At 47.7% G+C, this 23,810-nt stretch overlaps 2 protein-coding genes across 2 annotated transcripts; both read left to right on the top strand.

The window, feature by feature from the left end:
- Window positions 1-962: 962 nt before the first annotated feature.
- LOC143841907 (olfactory receptor 10R2-like) lies at window positions 963-1,907 on the top strand. Its single transcript, XM_077346466.1, has one exon. It carries the CDS (start codon window positions 963-965, stop codon window positions 1,905-1,907), a length of 945 nt encoding a protein of 314 aa, XP_077202581.1.
- Window positions 1,908-7,266: 5,359 nt separating this feature from the next.
- On the top strand, window positions 7,267-17,083 carry LOC143841978 (olfactory receptor 10T2-like). The gene is made up of 3 exons (XM_077346526.1): window positions 7,267-7,315; window positions 7,628-7,696; window positions 16,128-17,083. The coding sequence occupies exons 1-3, from the start codon at window positions 7,267-7,269 to the stop codon at window positions 17,081-17,083; spliced, it is 1,074 nt and encodes a 357-aa protein (XP_077202641.1).
- Window positions 17,084-23,810: the final 6,727 nt, after the last annotated feature.

The raw sequence follows: 23,810 nt of genomic DNA, 5'->3' as shown, positions 1-23,810 counted from the left end.
GGGCCTTTGGGCAAAGCTGCTCCTGGGATAGCTCTTTGTAGGTCCATGGGAACAAAGGTGTTGCTATGGGCCAATTTGTCTTCTAAATTAGAGATGTTCTTTCAAAAGAGAGTGAGTAGGCTTACGGCATCCTATAACCTATTCCAGTTTTTAGATATTATCTTTCTTAAGTGTATAATCATGTGGCTAGAGGTCAAGCTGATGATAATTCTCTCATTTTGTGACCTGCATTTTTTAAAAGATAAGATCAGAGTAACCCCTGGTGGCAAGATTTTGTTTTGGGATTTCATGGTAATTAACAGGGACGCAAGACCAGATATTTAATTTGCCTGAAAGATTATAGTTCAACTAGATGGGTTAGTCTGTCTGTGGAAGCAGGAAAGAGTCCAGGAGCAGCTTGACAACTAACAAGGAGGATCTTGCGTGAATCCCTGCAAACTTCACTAACCCCCCCCCCCCACTACCTATAGCTAACGTTGAAGAAATTCTGTTTCACTGTATCTGGAGAATGTGGAAGCACACAAAAAAACATATAACTTGAATAAGACTTTGTTGGTCTCAAAGGTGCCCCTGGATTCAAACGCCCTTCTGCCGCTACAGACCAGCACAGCAACCCACCTAAAACTGACCTTTTTAGTCTTTAAGGTGCTACTGGAATCTTGCACTTCTCTATGGTTCTACTGGTATAATATATTTCTCATTAGAGTTTAATTTTTTCACATTAAGGATTCACCCAGGATTCTAAATGTTGTGTATAACCCCAGATTCTTAAGGATGGGTTTCCCCTGACTGTTCGATCCTTTGTTCTCCTTGGGAACCTTTAGCACGGCATGTTAAGTCCTTTTGGGGACCGTTTGCTGGGCAACACATGGCTTCTAAGCCACTGGTGATCACCGATATAAAGTCTCAAGTGCCGCTCATGGTTTGAAGAGCCTAATGCTTTCTTTCCAGATGCTGCATCAATGAAGCAAGGAAATCAAAGTGTGGTGAAAGAATTCACCTTGATTGGATTCTCCCGTTTCCCAGGCCTGCAGGTCCCGCTCTTCATGGTGTTCTCCGTCACGTACTTGGCGATTCTGGCTGGAAATATCATCATCGTTGTCACAATAAGGCGTGACTCCAGCCTCCACATCCCCATGTACTTCTTCCTTGCCACACTCTCCGTTTCAGAGACCTGCTACACGCTCACCATCATCCCCAATATGCTTGTGAACCTTCTACGAGAAAAGGCAACTATTTCATTCATCGGTTGCATTTTTCAGATGTACACATTCTCAGGCTTTGCATGTACCAACTGCCTGCTTCTCACAGTGATGGGATACGACCGGTATGTGTGCATTTGCAAACCTTTACATTATCCAGTTCTGATGAATCAGAGACTCTGTGCTAAACTGGTGGTCTTTTCAGTACTAGGTGGGTTCTTAATTTCGGCAGTGTATTCATTTTCCGTGTTTACCTTGCCATACTGTGGGCCAAATAAAATCAATCATTTCTTTTGTGATTTGGCACCTTTACTTCAGCTGGCCTGTGCTCAAAGTTATGTAGGGGAGATTCTCATTTTTCTCTTTTGTGTTTTACTGGTAGTTTTCTCATTTTTTCTGATCCTCCTTTCATATATTTTAATCTTAAACACAATCTTGAAAATCCCCACTGCGGAGGGCAAGCGCAAAGCCTTCTCCACATGTGCCTCCCATCTCATTGTGGTGGTTGTGCACTTTGGATGCGCTTCCATTATTTACCTGAGGCCCCAATCCAGGTACACTTTGGATGAGGACATGTTTATCTCTATCACATACACCTTGGTGACTCCCTTGCTGAACCCTGTCGTTTACAGCCTGAGGAACAAGGATGTCCAGGTAGCACTCAAGAAATCCCTGGGCAGAGCCACGTGCATCCGGAAGGTGTGAGAAGCAGTTAAGTCTGATTAAACAGTCTTGTAAAAAATCTTATTTCCTGGGTAACAATAAATTGTCACTTTGAAAAAAGATGTCTAGAAGAACACTTAACTTTTCTTATGGCATGGAGCAAGAATATTTCTGAAAAAGATGTAGGCATTTGTGAATATCGATCTACCAGGTAATAAAAATAGTGTGCTATTCGCTAATCTGACCTAAAATACACTCGAAAAATGTTATATTGGTATTTCCCACGTGTTAAACAGATTTTTGGGGGTATTTTTCAGGTATCCAAAATGACTGAGTCTGAAAAATCCCCAAAATTCACTTTGAACTCTTAGCTTGAAAAATTCATTTAAAGGGACTGTGAGGCCTTATATTCCTTCACAGATCCTTCAGAGACCCAGAGATTCCTTCAGAGACCCTGACTTGCAAGAAGTATTTAAATTTTAAAGGCACTACTTTCACTTTAAAGTTTAAAGATCCCCCCCCCTCAATTGGAATCAATGGTGAATGGAAGCACATTCTTAGTGAACTGTTTGAATGGACCCCTTGGCATTTTCTAGAGCTGCACCAGAAGTTATGCTGCAAATTTTGTGTTTCTTCTTCAAAAAATACCCCCCCCCTGATATCCCCAGATAGATTCTCTATTATAGCCTGTGGGGCTATAGCTGGAAAAATGTGGCATTCCTGAATATATACCAAATCTTAATACCACATCTGGTTTTATATCCAACTTTTCACTACCTGATGGAGTCTCAAAGCTGCTTACAATTGTCTTCCTTCCTCTCCTCACAACAGACACTCTGTGAGGTAGTTGGGACTCAGAGAGCTCTGAGAGAAATGGCTCTGTGGGAACAGCTCTAAAAGGACTGTGACATGCCTAACATCACCCAGCTAGCTGCATGTGGAGGAGGCGTGGGGAATCAAACCCGGTTTGCAAGGTTAGAAGCTGCTGCTCTTAACCACTACACCAAGCTGGCTTTGACTAGCAGGTGGCGACTGGCCCAGCAATGACATGACTCCATGTTTGGTAAATAAATTGGCTGCAGCCATTTATTAACAAACAAACAACCCCCAACGGAGGGTTGGCCTTATGCGGGTAAGGGAGCCTGACCCCGTCAGCCGTCCAGCTGCATGACGGTACCGTGGCACTCGGGCTCCACGCCTCACTCCCAGCCAGGAGGATGGGACGCCTTTCGCCGCAGAACTCCGGGAAGCGGTGGCAAGGTACCAAAGGGCGTCTGCCTCCATTGGTGCCTGCTTGCCGCTTGGCCCCCCGGGCCCCTGGCCTCCCAGCTGGGTAGGCCACGCCCAGGTAACTGCCAGTCTCCTAACTGAGACCCCCACCTCAGGGAGTCCCACGCGCAGGTGGGCCTCCCTGCCAATAGGCTCCCTACCGAGCATAACCGCCACTGAACAGGTAATGCTAAACCTGTTCCCGCCAACCCTCAGAAAAAACTTTTTGCAACCCATCCCGCATGTCAGTCAACCATAGCTCACAGCCCTGCTCTGACAAATGGACTCCATCGGTCCTGCAAAGGGACGGAGAACAAAAGGAAATCTCCGGGTGGGGAATCACTCTGCCCCCCAAAGTCAACACCGTCTTCCTGGCCACTTTGTTGGCCTTCTGCTTGGCCCAGTTCACCCGGTCGTGACGAACTTCTGTCTGCCACGTCAGCCTGTCCAGCATCTCAGACCACAACAGCAGGGACTTTGGAACGTGCTGTCGTAGCACCAATGAATCTGCCATGATGTGTGCGCTGAGTTGTTGGCCCGTCATCGTGGGCAAGTCATTCTCACCGAAATGAATGACCAAGACATCTGGAGCCCCAGCATGACGAATCACAGATGCCACGACTGGCAGCAGGGAATTCCACTTGAGCCCGCGTCTTGCCCACCAGGCAATCTGACAGGTGTCCTCAAGCCCGAGATCCGGTCCCCAACGGGTTGACGCTGCATAACGGCCAGCCCAATATGGGATGCTGTGCCCCACTATGGCGACAGATGCTGCCGGTGAAACACCTGAAAGAACCACATGTTAGTCATCCTGCCCCGGTTGGATATTTACCTTGTACGCCCGGGAGCGCCATCTCCCCAACTGCTTTATGTCCCGGGTGTTCTTTCCCGCCAGGTAGGCCTGTGTGGGGCCCCCAATGCGGAACGAGTGGGTGCCGTACATTGAGGCCTGGTAGCCCCCCGCCTCGAGGCATGCCCAGAGGATGGCAATGAACTGGAACCGTGAGAGGCAAGTCCTGTTCTGGTGGAGGAAAAGGGGACCCGGGAGAGGTGGCCAGACTTTAAGGTACTGGGACATGCAGCTTAACGGGCAATCAGGGGACCCCTGGATAGGTGGAATGAGAATGTGCCGCCCCTTGCCCCTTTAATCCGCCTTTGACCGGTGGAGAAAACACTCCACGCCGGACTCGTCTGTGTGGACGTCCATGATTTGCAGCCTGGAAAACATGTCGGGGGTTCGAGATTGGGCCACCAGTTCACCGACCTTGAAGGCCCCATGAAACGCCGTGCAGAATGCCGCTCTGAACATGGTCGCTTCATATCTGGAGTGGCATGCGGCCGGGAGGCGTTCCAATAGTCGTGCCAAAATCGCCCGTGTAATGGGGCAGGGTGAGTCAGGCTTAGGAGGGGTCTGTCTCCCCCACCCCTGACTGCCTGTCGCTCCAGGAACAACCTGCTGGGGTCCCATGACCCGGCGGTCTTGCTGCAAAATAATGCTGAAATCGTGGCCCTCAATGTGTGGCGCGACAGCCCCCACTCCCGCAGGTGGGCCAGGTATCGAAGGGCCATCTCCTCGTCCATCGGCCAAGCGGATCTTCTCCCTGCCCTCCCGGCGAAATCAAGGAAGCCAACGGCCACCTGGCGATGAGCCCAATGTGTCAATGGAGCCAGGGAGGACAGGACGCCGTCGAGGATCAGTTGACTCCAAGACGCCAGACCTCTGCCGGGCAAGTCTCTGGGTCCCTGGCCGCCCCCGGAGCGAGCCAACGAAACCTCTCAACCTGAAATCGGGAGAGAGTGTTGGCGAGCTCGTTAGTGACCCCCAGGACATGGCGGGCTCTGAAGGTGCAATTGTGCAACAGGCAAGCCAGGCCAAAGCGCCGTACTAGACGCATCACCTGTGCCGAACTGGATGACTGCCGGTTGATGATAAAGACAACCGCCTGATTGTCGCACTGGAACTCCACCTTCTTGTCTGCGAAATCGGCCCCCCACAGGAGCACAACTACCAGAATGTGGTAGAATTCAAGGAAGGTCAAGTCCCGCAGGACCTCAGGTGGCCACTCAGCAGGCCAGCATTCGGCACACCACCTGCCGTTGAAGTACACGCCAAAGCCACTGGCCCCCGCGGCATCGGAATGAACCTGCAGGGTGTCTTTGGGGGTGAATGATGACAGCCATATCGCCACCCCATTGAATGCACACCAAAAATGGGCCCATACCCTGAGGTCCTCCTTGATGGAGCTGGTTATCCGGACGTAGTGGAAGGGGCGGGTTAAGCCCCTTGTGGCACTGGCCAAACAGAAGCAAAAGGCCCTGCCGGGGGTCACCACCCTGCAGGCAAAGTTGAGGTGCCCCAGCAGAACCTGCACTTCGCGCAAAGTGGCTTTCTGCTTTCCTACCATTTGATTGAGGAGCCCCTGCAGGGATGTTAGATTGTCCCCTGGCAGTCGGGAGGTGCCTGCCACGGTGTCAAGCTCGATACCCAAAAAAGTGATCCTGGTGGCCGGGCCTTCAGTTTTTCCCTCTGCCAACAGAACGCCCAGCTCCTTCATCAGTTCCTGGAACTTGCGTAGTCGGAAGTCGCAATCCACTGTGCCCCTGGCCCCGGCCATCAGGAAATCATCCAATTAATGGGTGATTTTGGCGAATCGGACCCTGACCCACACCACCCACTCGACAAAAGAGCTGAACGTCTCGAAAGCCACACTGGCAATGGAGCAGCCCATTGGCATGGCTTTGTCTACATACCACTTGTCCCGGAAACGGAAACCCAGTAGGCAGTAGTCGTCAGGATGGATGGGAAGAAGCCGAAACGCTGACTGCATGTCACATTTTGCGAGCACCGTGCTGAGGCCGCAGCTGCGAACTATGGAAACTGCCGTGTCAAACGATGTGTATTTCACAGCACAAAGCTCCTGAGGAATATGATCGTTCAACGACCCACCTCGTGGGTAGGATAGGTGTTGTATAAGTCGATACTCTCCCTGTGTCTTCTTGGGCATGACACCCAGGGGAGAAATCCTCAAATTCGGTAGTGGCGGTTCATTGAACGGGCCAGCTATCCGTCCGGCCGCCCGTTCTTTATCAAGTTTTGCCACCACCACGTCTGGAAGGTCCTGGGCCGAACGTAGGTTCCCGCTCATGAATGGCACCCTCTGACCTGTGTAAGGGATTCAGAAGCCCTCGATAAAACCCTTTGCCAGGTAAACTGCGGCTGACTTGTTGGGATAACCCTGGAGCCAGTCCACCAGAGTACCCAACTTGATGGGCGTGGGGGCTAACGCCCTGAGCTGGGCAGCCGCCTCAGGATGACTTCTGCGCTGTGGAAGGTGCCACGGCTCCCGATCCCCCATCCTTTCTCCCCGAGGATCAGGTGCCGCGAAAGGGCTGCCCGGACGACTGGGGCTGAGTGCAAGATGCCATGGAATTACTCCCACCGCAAAACTCACAGTGGTACTCGAACCTGCACCTCCACCGCTTGCAGCCTCCCCTGTTAAAGTCCCAGCATACTAAGCCGCTGATCTTCCGTGGGGGCCGTGTAACCGGTGTGTGGTTTCTCCCTCCACAGCTGCATAGGGGACCCCACATGGACAATCCAGGCATCATGCAATTTTAAGTCCCAACGTGTGGATGCATTGTGTGAGGCGAGCTCACTGAACTCCCTGTCATATTTCATGGCCACTTCTTCAACCCCTGTTTCCCATGCCTCTTGGACGGTGTACACATAATGGGATAGGTGCCAACCCCTCTCGGTTTAAGCCTCACATATGAGGCTATGGAATTCCGCGATCCCTTCAGCCAGTTGAGCATATTCTGCTCACAGGGCTGTGGTTCGTGTTTTTCCTTGTCCTTGCGCCCTTGTTCCGCCCCCTAACTAACTCGAACAAGTCGATGAAATATCCATCGAGGGCATTCTCCAGCAATTTTGCTGGGAGGTGGATCCCCGGCGGAGTCTCCCCGTTCTTGAACCAGCCCGGGGGCTCGCACCATTTCTCACTAACCCCAGGTTCGTCCAGCGAGCATTTCGTGGTACGCCTCCGGCTCTTCATTCAAGATGGGATTCCGGGAACAAAGGCGGACTCGATTCAGTACCACCCATCATGCACTGTGCTGTCCCCTTCCTCCCACGATGACGACTCACCGGAAAGTGAGCTGTGCCGCGAAGAACGCCGTTGCTTGTGCGTCTATCGTTGTGTCCTCCGATGCCGCTTCCCACTGCGCTCGGGAATTTTGCCATGCCTGGCGCTATCAGGGTTCCTGCCGGGACTCCTGGAAGAACTGAGAGAGCGGGGGGGGGCTCCGGCGTTCGGATCACCCCATCGTGAACAGGGCCAGGGCTTTAGCATATCCTTCCCAGTACTCAGCTGACTTCCCACAGGCGGCCCGATCAATTGACGAGGACCGGGACCGCCATGGGGGAGTGACCCATCCCGCACCAGTTGGTGACCCCAGCTGGTGACTGCGAGAAATTCGTCTCCCCTCCCCACCAGACACCCTGGAACCGGACCTGCTGGAATGCGATGCTCGCCACCTACGGAACCGCTCTGGCCTCCGCAGTGGTGAGGGGGAACGGGGTCTGGCCCTTCCCCGCACGGTGCAGTCTCCCCAGTCCCCGTGGGAGGTTGGGGGCCTAGCTGGGCTCCTGCCTGTGTGGCGTGTCCTTGTGCTGCGTGGCGAGTGGCCCCTCCCCCCCGGGGGGGCTGCTGCCGCCATTCTTTGCGGTCTGGCCCAAAGTGGACCCTGCAGCCACGGCCTCCCTGCCCCCGTGGGGGCTGGAGCCATGCAGGCTGCCGCCAGATCCTGCTTGGGCAGTGCTCTGCCCACCCCGGCGACCTCCTTGTCCCCTGGGCTGTCTAGGGGGTTGGGCTTCTGATGGGCCTTCCCCGGCTCCCCCGCCCCCACTTGACCTGCCCGCTCCGGCCGCGCTTCTCCCTCGAGCCACCGGCCATTGCCGGCGTGGCATCCTTGTGCCGGACCCCCCTTCCCACTACCTACTTTGTCTTCGCGTGAAGGGTGGGGGTAGCAATCGGGAGCCGGCGGACGCCGTCAGCGCCGTTCACCACTCCCTTCGATGAAGGCCTTCTCGCTACCGCGGTCAGAACAGCACGCTGTCCCGACGGCGGCCGGAACAAAGAGGGCCTCGGTCTGTGCACTCGGCCTATTTATGGTCGAGCGCCCCGTGCCTCTCGAGCTGCACGACTAAGAAATACAATTTTTGTTTTGTTTTTGCACACCACATTAAAAATATGTTCACAAACAAGCAGCAATTAAGTTTTAAATAACACTTCTGATTTTCTGCTCAGTATGCAACAAGCAAAAAAATTGGATTGAGAAGGTGGTATCTCAACTGAAAGTATTCCCATTAAGTGCTAAAGACAAAGACATTCTGAAAAATCCTACAGATTCCTGATGCCTGATATTGGTTTTGTCCAAAAAGCAATATATATATATATTTCAATGCAGTGCTTGAGCATTAAGCTTGTTGCTTGTGGCCTCACTGTGTGCACAGTAGTGGAGTGCACACCTCATGCCCAGCCTCCTGGATGTTTACAGCTTGTGTCTCCATGTTCTTTAATTTTACCAGTTGACAATCACTTCTGTAATGGATTTCTATTGCATTTTTCATTGCATATCTCAAACATTTCTCTACGGCTGCAGCATAACAGGTTTTAACATAAAAAAGTAGATGGGCTAAAATACAGCCCTGTTTAACACCTTTTGATAGAGGCATAGAACCAATCAGTTCATCTTCTGGCCCACAACAAATTTGTACTGTTGCATTCTCATATTATTTAAAAAATAGCTAGATTAGCTTTTATCTATTGTTTTAGCCATTTTTGCCACAGGCAACATCTTGGGACTTAATTGAAAGCATCCCTAAGATCCATAAATGCGGAGTAGAAACAGCCTCCTGAGAAAGAAGACTATTTGTCAGCTAAATGATACAGTGTGAGACACTGATAAGGACTGAAACACCCCTCCTGAATCCTGAATCCTGCTTGCTCAGGATTCCATACAGTTACTGTACCCAGTTCAGCAGCTTCAAATACAGAAAGACTGTATATACTTTGCCAATTGTTGACACCAAGATAATGGGCTGACAATTTGTAAGATAATTCTTGACCCCTTTTAGCCAATTCTTCACAGGCAGAAAAGATGGAGAGGGTGCTTATATGAAATAGGAGCTATGCCCCCTCCCTTTCCACATGATACAACCACCAGGCTGGTCGTGGATTGGGCCCTTTTCATTCCTGCCTGTGCCAAGCTCCCAGTTCTTGTATTTGGTGGAGATACTACAGAACAGTTCAATTCAAACCCAGCCAGGGCTCCTGCCTTTGTCAGCTATGGTGAGCTTTCCCCACACACACCAGGCAGCCTCACCAAGGCCTGCCTGGGGTATGGGGAGGTGGAACCCTTCCCTGCCCCCAGCCTGAAAAGGCCTGCTGTGGCTTCTCCAAGCCTTGGTGGACCTGCCTGGGGGTGTGGGGGGGAGGAATGGAGTTCCTGTCAGCACTCCCCCCCCTGTCCCCAAAAGACCCACCAAGGCCTAAAGAGGCCGTGACAGGCCTTTTTGGTGGGGGGGGGAAGAGGAGGGGAATCCTCACCAGAGCTCCCTCTCAACCTGAAAAGGCCCACTGTGGCCTCTCCAGGCCTTGGTCGGCCTGCCTGGAGGTGTGGGAGGGAGGCTAGTACCCTTTATTTCAAAGTACAATGGGCTTTTCCCCCTAGAAAATACATAATTACATAGTTGCAGGGGTCAGCCATAACTGATAGGATCTATAGCACATACCCTTCTGCTTTTGATTACCTTTAGCTCAATTCACAATTAAAGAAGACACTGGCTAAAGTCACACAATTTGGGGGGAGGTTATATGAACAAGAGTGTTCAGGCTTCTGAAGTCTCTCAGAGAGTAGGGTTTCTAAAGGGTCATCTCATAATATCTTTGTGACCATTCTCCGTTGTCCACCAGGTTTTTTAGATGATTTTTGTTGATATCTTGGGCCCCTTGGGAACCAGTGCTGACATTTGAGGATCCAAATGACCTTAGTGGGGGCCCTTTTCTTGAACAAATCCATCAATGTGGTGACCCAAGGGTTGAAATGGTCAACAAAATGATGCTAGAAGCCAAAGAGGCATAGGAAGGCTTGCACATCTTTTTTGGCAACAGGCCTGGGTCAGTTCAAGATACTATTTTAGCCTCGCGAGAGGTAATTAAACTCAGTCAACTGACCCAAATAAATGACATAATTATACCCAAACTCACACTTGGAGGCCTTGATGGTCAGTGCTGCATCATGAATTCTTTGAATTCATTTCAAAGCACTTCTCACATATATTCAAGATGTTCGCCCCAAGTGGTTGATGGCAATGGCATCCTGATAAGCATTAGTCTGTTAATTATTTAATTCATTAAGCTCTTGAAGGTTTTAAGTGTTCCATTCAGTCCAAAAAGTGTCCTTAAAAATCTGAGTGTCCCAAAGGCTGTTCTTTCAGAGGCTTCTGGACCAGGCACATATAAAGGGTACGACAACAATGAAATGTACCACCGACACCATTTTCTCATCCTCTGGCCCCCTCACCTGCTAGCTGTGTGGCAGGGCTACTTCTTCCCCCAATGGAGCTGACATGGCACTGTGACGTCTTTAAGTGGAGCATGCTAGAGAGCCAGGGGTACAGAAGTATTAGTAGTATTTTATGTTCTTGCTGCAGGATTAGAGACAATGTTGCCTAGAGATATCTTATTGCCTTTGTGTCTCCTGCTGCCCAGCACCTGGCCACCCTGGGGAGAATTTACTGTTGGGTGTACCTCTGGAACTTGCCAACTACCAGCCTCCCCCATCCTGCCTGAAATTCCTCCTTACACCATCTGAGATGGTGAAGGTCTATGTGATACAGGGAACCACTACCAGTATCCAAAATAATTAATTAATTTTAAAAAACCTGAGAGTGTCCCAATGGTGATACAAAGGCTGTTCTATCAGAGGCTTCTGGACCAGGCACATATAAAGGGTATGGCAACAATGACATATCCTGGGCACACCATTTCCTCTTCCCCTGGCCCCCTCACCTGCTGGCTGTGTGGTGGTGTTCCCCCTTCCCTCGATTGAGCTGACATAGCACTGTGACACTTTATGTGGAGTGAGTTGGAGCACCAGGAGTGGGACTCTTCACCTGCCCTGGCCAGTCTTAGCCTGCTTGGAAGTATTAGCACTATCAAAGTATTAGTAGCATTTTATGTTCTTGCTGTAGGATTGTAGAGGCAATGTCGCCAAGGAATATCTTATTTCTTAAAGTATAAAACCTTCGTATACTTTCCAAGGTTGGTTTTTTGTGTGTGCAGATAACCTTGAGCACTGCTCACTTGTCCAAGGGCAAGAGGTTCAGAGGACTCCAGGCAGTGGTCCTGGACATTCATAGTACTAGCATGCTCCCTATCACTAGTTATGCTCTCTCTTTCTGGAATGAATCGTAATTGAGGACAAGGTGGTTTGAAGGGTTAGTGACAGCCACGCCATTTTCCTCTTAACACAATCTATGATAGCACACAACCTACTGAACCAAGTAAGGGACTCTTCTAAAGTTTATTGACACATAATCTGTTAAGATTCTTTTGACTATGCTCAGGGGTTCTTCATGTTGCAAGGGGAAAGGATGAGTACAAAATCAGGGTTAATCTGCTTTGGCTCCTCTTATAATTTTCTGCCCTCTTCCTTATCATCCCCACTGATGCAAACAGTCTAGAGGGAACAAGACTGAAATTTTACTGTTCCTGTGACTCACTCCGGTCTGCATTGTGGCTACACCATTTTGTACTAGCTATAGGATCTGAACATTCTTCAAGGGTAGCCCCCCATAAACCCACTGCAGTAATCTAATCTAGATATTATCACAGTATATACCATATGACTATGGAGTATGACTATGGACTATGAAGACTATGGACTTCACAAGCATTTTCCTCTTTCCTGAAGGAGCTTATTACTCACCCCAGCTCTCATGACGATGTGATGGCTAATGAGTTTAAAATGATGAAATACCAATGAGATAATATCCTAAGGGATTTTAAAAGTTTTTTACAGTATCGTATGCAAGCCATATAAAAAGAAGGCTATGTGGCAAATAGCTTTTCTTGGCATGGAATCCCACAATTCACCTCCATGGAAGCATTCTGATTTATATATTCCTTCTTGACTCATTAAGATAGCATCAGTTTTGATAGTTATTTTATGTAAATCTCAAACAAAAGATACTCTAGGTCGAGTAACAATTCCTGGAACCATCAGTTAAAAAACATGTAAATAGCTGGGCTGAGAACGGCCTCCACAAGTAAGTTGGGAGAAGTGCAGCAGGACTTTGGAAGAGCCCACAGCCACATCAATGGATGGATCTGAAGGTAGATTCAGAGGCCTTCGGACACCATGGCAGTGTTACGCATATCTTTGGTTAACGATCCAGATCTGACAGGAGATTATTTCGGGTGGGGTGAGGGAGATGAAACCTGGTGCATTTGAGGTTTGAGGAACGTAATGGCCCTTTAGTATTTAAAGTAAGTGGAGATGAAGAGTACTAGCTGATTGTGTAGACCTAGCGTCAGAGGCTAGGTCTACCACCCATGGGCCATAATGGTGCCATTATTTCCTTTGTTTGAGTAGAGATGCTATGCCCTTCCTTGACTTGGATTCTTTACCATGCAGACATCCTTTTAGACTTAGAATCATAGAATCATAGAGTTGGAAGGGGCCATACAGGCCATCTAGTCCAACCCCCTGCTCAATGCAGGATCAGCCCAAAGCATCCTGAAGCATCCAAGAAAAGTGTGTATCCAACCTTTGCTTGAAGACTGCCAGTGAGGGGGAGCTCACCACCTCCTTAGGCAGCCTATTCCACTGCTGAACTACTTTGACTGTGAAATTGTTTTTCCTGATATCTAGCCTATATCGTTGTACCCATTACCGCGCGTCCTTTCCTCTGCAGCCAATGGAAACAGCACCCTGCTCTCCTCCAAGTGATAACCTTTCAAATACTTAAAGAGGGCTATCATGTCCTCTCTCAACCTCCTTTTCTCCAGGCTGAACATTCCCAAGTCCCTCAAGCTATCTTCATAGGGACTTGGTAGTACCTTTCTGAACCTTGGGAATCTGGGCTTCAATTAGTGTGGTTTTAAATAGTCCAGGACCCAAAATATTCCCCAAGTGTCAACGCTGTCTAGAAATTTCAATTTCATGTTAATTAACAGAGACCTTATAACAGATATTTATTTTTCCATAAACTTGTTTCAGGGTTATATAATATACCATATTTCTCACTCTACAGGAGTTTTTAAAAATTAAAGATTCACCCATGATTCCAGATTTTATTTATATCCCAAGATCCACAAAAAGGGATTTCCCCTGCCTGGCATTGCATCCTGGTTCTCTCTGGGAAACTTTAGAACAACATTCCTTTATGAGACTGTTTTCCAGACAATCCGTCTCTTACATTGAGGATTCCATGCATTTTATCCAACAAGTAGAGAAGTTGGTGTGTGGAGGAAAATATGTGTGCTATTAATCTGGGTGTGAATCACTATCCAGAGAAAACAGTAAATCAAAAACAAATGAAGAAAGACAGTATACATGGTTGTAATTATTTTCTTATCCGTAGATTCCCAACATCTGAGGCATTTTTTTTAATGCAGCCGATTGTTTCCAATGCTTGTCATCTAAAATATTCTTACGATTTTGTAATGCTGTTAGTTTGGCTATTGAGATCAATTCCCAAAAATCTGAGAAACCTTCTAATTTGCCAGGAAACATTAATTCTTCCCATGAGAATACCATCCTCTCAGAGTAATCTCTCAGAGATTACTGATCATCTTTGGGATCAATAATTATATCAACACAATCTAAGAGTCAAATTCTAAAAAGGCCAGTCCTCATATCTCAAAAATGATCAATATCTGCAAGTGAGGACAACTCACATTTTATATAAGTAGAGAAGATTCAGGTAGAGAAAGATATTACTTATCCTGCATGTTGATTCTTTATACAAATCTACATGCAATAATGAAATTAGGTATTTTATAGAACATTTTCTATCACTGAAATTATTACAATATTATGAGAAATTCAATAATATTTCTGAAGACCATTCGGTAAAATAGTGTTCTTGATAATACAAGGAAGGGAATCAGTAATCAAATTTGCTGTCCCATATTCTGCAGTTATACGCCTTATCCTCTGCAGTGGTTGTAAAATTTTGGGACTCAAGCAAAATTCACATTTGGCTTTTTAAAAAAGATGCATTTTGTCATATTGGTAGGGTCCGATAATCCAAATTATTTCTGTGATATCCTTGAATGAGGAAAAACTAATTCTTATCTCATTATTTACTCGACCTTTCTAATGTTACATGGAAAGGCATTTCCTATAGCAAATTTTCAAACAGTGCCATCTGAGCATTTCCAGGGTAGATATAAAAAAAAAAACTTGAGGAATAATACCTCTGCTCTTGTGGTCTTAATCAGATGGATATAGTGTTCTACAATACTACTTCTCTGGGTCCATTAAAAACAAACTGCTTAACCAACTTCTTGTAAAGTTTTCTAGCTCAGATGAGGATTGCATTAATTTTTTTGGCTGATGCTACCCCTTTTGTTATCCTCACAGTGGCTACTTTCATCTTTTTATTTATAAATATGAGGAAGAAATTATTATCTGCTCATTCTGCAAGCATTTTAGACAAATGCTAATTCCATCATGTTCTCTTATGGATATTTGTTTTTCTGTTGCATTTATTTCTTACCATCTTATTTTTAAACTTTTTAACTCTTCTGTTGTCCAATTGAAATTGGTTCTGAGGTACAAATAGATAAAGAAAGATCACATGAGAGCTCAGTATCAGGTAGACATCACTACACACATTTGTATTTGTGGAATTTCAGTGGAGGACCTTCTCTACTATATTTTGGTTCATCCCTTGTTCTCAGATCCCTGGGATCAATTCCTGGATACAGTTTTAACTTCCATGTCCTCCCTTAGTGATTCAAACAAATTAATCTATTTGTTATCAGACGAGCAACCTTCTATTTCTTACAATGCCATTCTTTGCTTTAGTGGCAAGGAAAACAAGAGCAAACACAATTCCAAAAAGTGTCCACTTGATCTAGAACTTACCTTTTATGTAAGCTGCTAAATTGTATCGCTGGCAACTGATTAATAAAGTTTTAGGTGCATTTTTTAAAAAACAAATGTTGGATCTAGTATTTTAAATGTTGTGATAGTCTTGTTTTAATGTTAATCTAGTTTTAATGTTGTGATAGATACTTGACAACTCCAATTGCTCTGTTGTGGAGGGTGTGTTGTTATATGTTGGTGTACTTGACGGGCTGTTCTGGCCTATAACTACCACAACAAAAATCAACTCAGACTATCATTTTCTACATGGCACACCTCTTCTGGATCCACTCTAGCATTTTCTGCTGGATTTGTTGGATCTCGTTCTGTTTAACCGTTATTTTTGCTTTGAAAAAACAATTCTGTATTCAGTTTGGATGGACAGCTCTATAGTAGAAAACTTAGGAAAACGATACATGAATGAATTAGAGACATATGAAACCTCAGTTTTGAAAATCACCCTTATTAAACCCCAATTAAAGACTAAATTTTCCTATATTGTCATATTTTAATCAATAATTATTGATGACAGCTTTGTAACATTTTCATCCAAACTGAGTTACATTTGCTCCCATTCCCAGCATGAAGACTATACCTTGAAAATGATCACAACTTTCCCATTCCTTGAGTTAGCAACCAAATGCCAACCACAACTCTAGCAAACAAGGTATTTGTCCATGGAGCTGTGGCCACATTTGGCAATAGCGCACTGAACAGCCCCCTATAGTATGCCCAGGAGCCACATGTGTCTTATAAGCCACTGTATCACTGATATATATTCTCAGTTGAATCTCACTGTTTCAAATTTGTAAGAGTCTAATGCTTTCTTTCCAGATGCTGCATCAGTGAAACAAGGAAATCAAAGCGTGGTGACAGAATTCATCTTGGTTGGATTTTCCCGTTTCCCAAGCCTGCAGGTCCCTTTGTTCATAGTGTTCTCCATCATGTACTTGGCTATTTTGGCTGGAAATATCATCATCGTTATTGTAATAAGGCATGATTCCAGCCTCCACATCCCCATGTACTTCTTCCTCGCCACACTCTCCGTTTCAGAGACCTGCTACACGCTCACCTTCATCCCCAATATGCTTGTAAATCTTCTCCAAGAAAAGGCAACTATTTCATTCACTAGTTGTGCTGTTCAGATGTATATATTCCTGGGGTTTGCATGTACAAATTGTCTGCTTCTTGTAGTGATGGGATACGACCGGTATGTGTGCATTTGCAAACCTTTACATTATCCGCTTCTGATGAATCAGAGACTCTGTGCTAAACTGGTGGTCTTTTCAATAATAAGTGGGTTCTTAATTTCGGCAATCTATTCATATTCCGTGTTTACCTTGCCGTACTGCGGGCCAAATAAAATCACTCACTTCCTTTGTGATATAGCACCTTTACTTGAGCTGGCCTGTGGCCAAAATTATGTAGGGGAAATTCTCATTTTCCTTTTTTCTTTTTTAGTGATAGTGTTCTCATTCCTGCTGATCCTTCTCTCATATATTCTAATCTTAAACACGATAATGAAAATCCCCACTGCGGAGGGGAAGCACAAGGCTTTCTCCACTTGCACCTCCCATCTCATTGTGGTGGTCGTGCACTTTGGATGTGCTTCCATTATTCACCTGCGGCCACAATCCAGTTATACTTTGACTGAGGACATGTTTATCTCCATCACGTACACACTGGTGACTCCACTGCTGAATCCTGTCGTTTATAGCCTGAAGAACAAGGATGTCCAAGTAGCACTCAAGAAATCCTTGGGGAGAAGCACATGCACCCAGAAGATGTGAGAAGCAATCACGGTGGCTGAAACAGTCTTGTCGTTTATCTTACTTCTTGGGGAAATAACAAAGAATCACTATGAAAATAATATATTTTGTACATCACTTAACATTTGTGACTGTATGGAGCAAGGGTATTTCAGATACTTCTCTAGGCATTGTGAATCTTGGTGTACCAGTTATTAAAAACGTGTTTTGGAAGAAGCTGCATTTAGATTTCAAGTACCACTTCTGGTTTTCTGCTTAGCTGAAACAGGCAAACAGATTGGATTGTGGAGGCAGTATCTCAACTGAAATTATAAGCACAAAGCCCTAAAGACAAGGATGTTTTGAAAAACCCTGTCTGCAAACACAGACCTCTGATCCCTGAGAAGTAGCAGGCCTCTGCAAGCATGCCCCTGCTGCATGACAAACTGCACAGGATGGCTGAACAAAGAAGGGCTAATTGGGTAGCTGGAGGAAAAGCTGTACAGGACAGAAGTTTGGAGTTGAAGGAAGACTGGGCAGGGAGAAAGGCAAAACTGAGGGTTGTGGCAGAATGGGCCTAGTTTGGTCTGCAGACCTTATTCCACCCTGACCACTCCAAAGGGGTCCCAAATCATTGAGAGATTTGTCTGTCTTTCTTTGGGGTATCATCACCACAACCACCTGAGCTGTGTAAAGAGCTGTCCACTGAGGCCAATTCCACATGAACAGAAAAGGCCATGAGGGTCAGGATTCTTCCATGTTCCCTTGTTGCGCTGGGGGAACCAACAGAGCCCGTTCCACAGCTGGATATACTAAATTCAATCCATCAGTGTATGATACCTAAATAGGAGCTAGTTACCTGTTATCTTTCACTTAAGAAGAGAGTCTGCGTACCTAAGGATGGATTTCATGCGGGGATCGATGTTAACCTGCAGTAGTAGAACACAATATGAGTCCAGTGGAAGCTTAAAAACCAACATATTTTATTCTATAAGCTTTTGTGAGGCAAAACTCTGATGAAATGATCTCTGAAGAAGAAGAGTTTTGTTTTTAACAGCCTGAAGGCAACTTGCACTCACCTTCCCTTCCTCTCCCCACAACAGACACCCTGTGAGGGAGGTGAGGCTGTGAGAGTTCTGCAAGAACTGGCACTGGCCCAGGATCACCCAGCTGACTCCAGCTGGAGGAAGAGTGGGAGAACAAACCCAGTTCTCCAGATTAGAGGTTCCCATAAAAGATGTTATTCAGAAATGGCAGGCATTTCTATGCCCTGTTGACAGTCCAGGGGAATTGGTTGGCTACTGTGTGAGACAGGATGCTGCTCTTCAGGGGTAGTCAAACAGCGGCCCTCCAGATGTCCATGGACTACAGTTCCCATGAGCCCCTGCCAGCATTTGCTGACAGGGGCTTTTGGGAATTGTAGTCCATGGACATCTAGAGGGCCGCAGTTTGACTGCCCCTGCATCTAGATGGACTAGTGGTCTAATCCTGCAGGTCTCTTCTTGGGTTCTTATGTTCATATGATTTCCAAGTAGAGGGTTACCTGGTAGACTTTTGTTAGCTAAAGTATCTGGCTGCTGTGTTGACTTGCAGGTTTGGCATTTTGGCTCAAGAATGACGCCGACACAGATATGGCTTCAAAACTGGCCACAACTTTGTTTAACCAAAACATGAGGATGTTGGCCTAACAAGAAGTCATATTACTCATGGTCAGCCGACCACTCTGCCTTTACCCATCAGCTCAGGAGGCTGCATTGCCTCATGCATCTCCTGCTTTTTGTGATGGCCATCTTATTCCCCAGGGGGATGTTCCACCCGGGTGCTGTTGAAGGCGTTCACCTTCTTAGGCCCACCCCGAACCATCTGGCTCCATGCCATTCCCATCCGAGTCCGGCCTACCTTACTGCTTAGCCACCTCCTGGAGGTCCCTATACCTTTGAGTCTGGTTCTTGTGACCCGACTCCTTCCACCAATTTTGGCTCCTCTCCTTGACCCAATCCACCACCAGAACAGGACCGTCCGGTTCGGTTTCCGCCAACACCTCCTAACCAATCAGATAACGTGGCCCTGATGCCCTGAAGCCAAACTTCCAAGCCCCAATCCAAAAGATGAGTGCCGTCCAACTGGTAATGAGCCTCTATGTCCTTATCAATACCATAGTGGTGTTCAACTCATGCCCCCTGAGCAGTTGCCCACTTAGCCATAACCCCATTGAGTTTCCTTGCCGAACGGTTAAGTTTCCTGACTGAGTCTCCCCCCCTCCAAACCCTGCGTTCGACAATGTTCGACCAAAGCAACAGTGTGTTTGGCAACCGCTGCTGCAGCAAGGTCAACACCATGGCCTTCATGAGATGCACGCGTTGAACCTGGACCAAATCATTGCCCCCAAGATGGATCAGCAACGCACCCGACGGCTGTAGCAGACCAGCGCCCTGTGGACCGCATCCAGAAACTCCGACCACTGCATTCCCCTGTTCCCGATCCAATCGATCTGGACGTCAGCACCAAGTCCAAGGTTGGGCCCCCATGCAGACCTCTCCGCGTAGTGTCCGGCCCAGTAGACATAGCTGTGCCCCATAATCCAGATCGAGACAGCGGCTGTCAGTCCTGCAATACATCAGAGATTAATCCCTTCCCCCAACCGCACATACCCTTTATATGCCGCCGAACGCCAACAGCCAATGGACATTATCTGCTCGGAGGAAGCCTCTTGCATGTGGGCCTGTGTGGCAGCCCCTATCCGGAATGAATGAACTCCATAACACTGTGATGGGAGCCCCAACTGCCCGAGGTATGCCTGAAGTGCTGCCACAAATTGAAACCTGGATAAACAGGACCCATCAGCGTGGATAAATAAATTGCCTGGCACCCCAGGGCAGGATGCAAGGTAACGCCGCAGACTGTAAACAGACAAGGGTGCTTGTCTTGGGCGCACAGACGAATAGAAACTCCCCGTCCCCTCTCGTCCGTCTTGGATCGCTGCACGGTGATCTTCAGGTGGTCCCCATGATCAACCATGTTCTCCACTGTGAGTGAGAAGGGGCCAGAAACGCGCTTGGAGGGTGTTAAAAATTCACTGCTGCGAAATGCCCCCAAAAATGCCAGAGTGAAAGCTGCGGCGAACAGCCTCATCTCATAGCGACTGAGGCAGACTCTGTGCAAGAGGTGGAGCAACTGGGCCAGCAGTGTTACGGTGACAGGACGACGGTGGTCCCGCCGGAACGGTGTGTCCCGCTACCAGCCTTCCACCGCCTTCCATGCCAGGAAAGAAGAACTGGGGTCCCAAGAACCTAACACCCTGCTGAAAAATGTCAAGCCGGCGAGGTTAACCCATATGGTGCCCGGTGCCATGCCCCTTCCCTTTACATGTACCAAGTAGTACAACAGAATGTGCTCCTGCATCGGCCAAGCAAGCGAATATCTGCCTTGTGCAGCGAAGTTCATGAATGCCTTGGCTGCTCCTGTATAAGCCCTGTGTCTGGGTGAGGCCAAGGAGCTCAGGACACCTCTCATGATCACTCCCGTCGAAGAGCCCAGAGCTCCTTCGGAAATTCTTCCAGATCCTGGCATGCCCCTGGCGCGAGTTGGTAAAATTTGTCGATCTGCAGGCGAGAAAGGGAATCTGCTAATGTATTATCCAAGCCAGGAACATGCTTAGCCCGGAACGCGATGTTGGCCTACAGACACGTCAGCACCAAATCGCGCACCAGCCACATGACCCGTTCGGATCGTGATGACTGTGAGTTTATGACGTGAACAACCGCTTGGTTGTCACACCAAAAAACCACTCTGCAATTGGCAAACTCCGCCCACCAAATCGAGACAGCCACCAGGATGGGGAAGAGCTCCAAAAATGTCAAATCCCTCCGAATACGTTCGCCCCAATGTGCTGGCCACGCCCCATCTGTCCCTGAAATATATACCGAAGCCTGTGCTGCCGGCTGTGTCAGAATGCACCTGCAAGGCATCCTGAAGCTCCGTGGAGTGCAACCAAATGGACACCCTGTTGTAGCTGAGCAAAAACACCCACCACACCTGGAGATCCTCTTTTACCTGTCTGGAAATCCAGATGTGGTGATGGGGAGCCGTAGCCCCCAATGTCAGGCGTGCCAGCTGAGCACAAAAAGCCCTGCTGGGGGCCACGACCCTGCACACAAAATTAAGGTGTCCCAAGAGAACTTGGAACTCCCTCAGCGTGCACTTCCACTTGCACAACGTGGCTGTGATAAGTGCCCTGAGAGTTGCCAACTCCCCCTCAGGCAAGCGTGATGTGCCAGCCACGGTGTCCAATTCTACCCCCAAGAATGAGAGGCATGATGCCAGGCCTTCGGTCTTGTCAGGCGCCAGAGGCACCCTCAGGTGCCCAGCCAGTGCTGGAATGCTCGAAGGCACAAGCCGGCGACCCAGCCAGGCCTGCAAACAGGAAGTCATCGAAAAAATGAGTGACTTCCTGAAAGCGGCCCAGCTCCCTAACTGCCCACTCCAAAAAGGAGCTAAATTTTTCAAAGGCCGCACAGACTACCGCACAGCCCATGGGCATGGTCTTGTCAAAATACCATTGTTCGTGAAATTTAAAGCCCAACAAGCAGAAGTCCGCTGGGTGCACCAGCAAGAGGCGAAATGCCGACTGTATGTCACATTTTGCCATCAATGCCCCTAGCCCACAGGAGCACACCATGGACACCGCTTGGTCAAAAGACGTATACCTCACTTTGCACAGCTCCTGTGGTATGTGAGCATTCACTGAGTCCCTTGCAGGATAGGATAAATGATGGATCATCCTGAACCGGCCAGGGGCCTTTTTGGGAACCACTCCCAATGAGGAAACCCTGAGATTAACCATGGGAGGGGCATCAAATGCCTGGCATTCCTTCCGGATCTTGTCCTCCAAAACCTGTGGTAACTTCCAAGCCGAGCGCAAATTCCCACAATCTGTGGCCACCCGCTCCCCAGTATAGGGAATACAGAAGCCCTCCGTGAAACCTTTCAACAAATAGAATCATAGAATCATAGAATCATAGAGTTGGAAGGGGCCATACAGGCCATCTAGTCCAACCCCCTGCTCAACGTAGGATCAGCCCTAAGCATCCTAAAGCATCCAAGAAAACTGTGTATCCAACCTTTGCTTGAAGACTGGCAGTGAGGGGGAGCTCACCACCTCCTTAGGCAGCCTATTCCACTGCTGAACTACTCTGACTGTGAATTTTTTTTCCTGATATCTAGCCTATATCGTTGTATTTGAGGTTTAAACCCATTACTGCGTGTCCTCTCCTCTGCAGCCAACAGAAACAGCATCCTGCCCTCCTCCAAGTGACAACCTTTCAAATACTTAAAGAGGGCTATCATGTCCCCTCTCAACGTCCTTTTGTCCAGGCTGAACATTCCCAAGTCCCTCAACCTATCTTCATAGGGCTTGGTCCCTTGGCCCCAGATCATCTTCGTCGCTCTCCTCTGTACCCTTTCAATTTTATCTACGTCCTTCTTGAAGTGAGGCCTCCAGAACTGCACACAGTACTCCAGGTGTGGTCTGACCAGTGCCGTATACAATGGGACTATGACATCTTGTGATTTTGATGTGATGCCCCTGTTGATACAGCCCAAAATGGCATTTGTCTTTTTTACCACTGTATCACACTGCCTGCTCATGTTTAGTTTACAATCCACAAGTACCCCAAGGTCGCGTTCACACACAGTGTTACCTAGAAGTATATCCCCCATCCAGTAGGCATGCTTTTCATTTTTCTGACCCAGATGCAGAACTTTACATTTATCTTTATTAAATTGCATCTTGTTCTCATTTGCCCATTTTTCCATTGTGTTCAGTTCTCATTGAACTCTGTCTCTATGTTCCGGAGTATTTGCCAGTCCTCCCAATTTGGTGTCATCTGCAAACTTGAGGAGTAGTCCCTCCACCCCCTTATCTAGATCATTAATAAATATGTTAAAAAGTACCGGGCCGAGCACCGAACCCTGAGGTACCCCGCTACTCACCTCTCTCCAGTCTGATGAAACACCATTGACAACAACTCTTTGAGTGCGGTTCTCTAACCAATTCCCTATCCACTTAACTATCTGAAAATCCAGATTGCAGTCCTTCAATTTATCCATCAGAACATCATGGGGAACCTTGTCAAAAGCTTTACTAAAATCCAAGTAAGACTGGCCTTGTGCAGCGGGTGAATTCATCAACTGAATTTCCCCGATCCAGCAAACCTGTTACTTGGTCAAAAAAGGAAACCAGGTTGGTCTGGCAGGACCTGTTGGAGACAAATCCATGCTAACTTCCTTGGATCACCAAATTGTCCTCCAGATGTTTGCAGATTGCTCCCTTTAATATCTGCTCCATTATCTCCCCCACAACAGAGGTCAGACTCACTGGTCTGTAGTTTCCCGGGTCATCCTTCCTCCCTTTTTTGAAGATCGGAATAACGTTTGCTCTCTTCCAGTCCTCTGGGACATCTCCAGTCCTTAAAGAGGTTCCGAAGATGATGGACAAGGGCTGTGCAAGTTCTCTGGAAAGTTCTTTGAGCACTCTCGGGTGCATTTCATCCGGACCAGGGGATTTGAACTCGTCCAGTGCAGCTAAATGCCTCTCGACAACCTCTCTATCCATGTTAACCTGCCACTCAGACACTATCCTTTGGCTACGGCCATCTCTAGATGTGCCTAAACACTTTGACCTGTGGGAAAAAACAGATGTAAAATAGGCACTAAGCCTGTCTGCTTTTTCTGCATCCTCCGTTAGAGTTTGTCCATCCACACCCAACAG

Source organism: Paroedura picta, chromosome 7 (assembly GCF_049243985.1).
Source record: "Paroedura picta isolate Pp20150507F chromosome 7, Ppicta_v3.0, whole genome shotgun sequence".
NCBI classification, from domain to species: Eukaryota; Metazoa; Chordata; class Lepidosauria; order Squamata; family Gekkonidae; genus Paroedura; species Paroedura picta.
This window is presented reverse-complemented; position numbering and strand designations above follow the sequence as displayed.

Bases quoted from the DNA above. Each gene is read 5' to 3' on its own strand.
- LOC143841907 (XM_077346466.1), top strand. From the start codon at position 963: ATGAAGCAAGGAAATCAAAGTGTGGTGAAAGAATTCACCTTGATTGGA.
- LOC143841978 (XM_077346526.1), top strand. From the start codon at position 7,267: ATGACGACTCACCGGAAAGTGAGCTGTGCCGCGAAGAACGCCGTTGCT. The intron at 7,316-7,627 runs GTGCGTCTATCG...CCTCCCCACCAG, and splicing joins CGCGAAGAACGCCGTTGCTT to ACACCCTGGAACCGGACCTG. The intron at 7,697-16,127 runs GTGAGGGGGAAC...CTTTCTTTCCAG, and splicing joins CCGCTCTGGCCTCCGCAGTG to ATGCTGCATCAGTGAAACAA.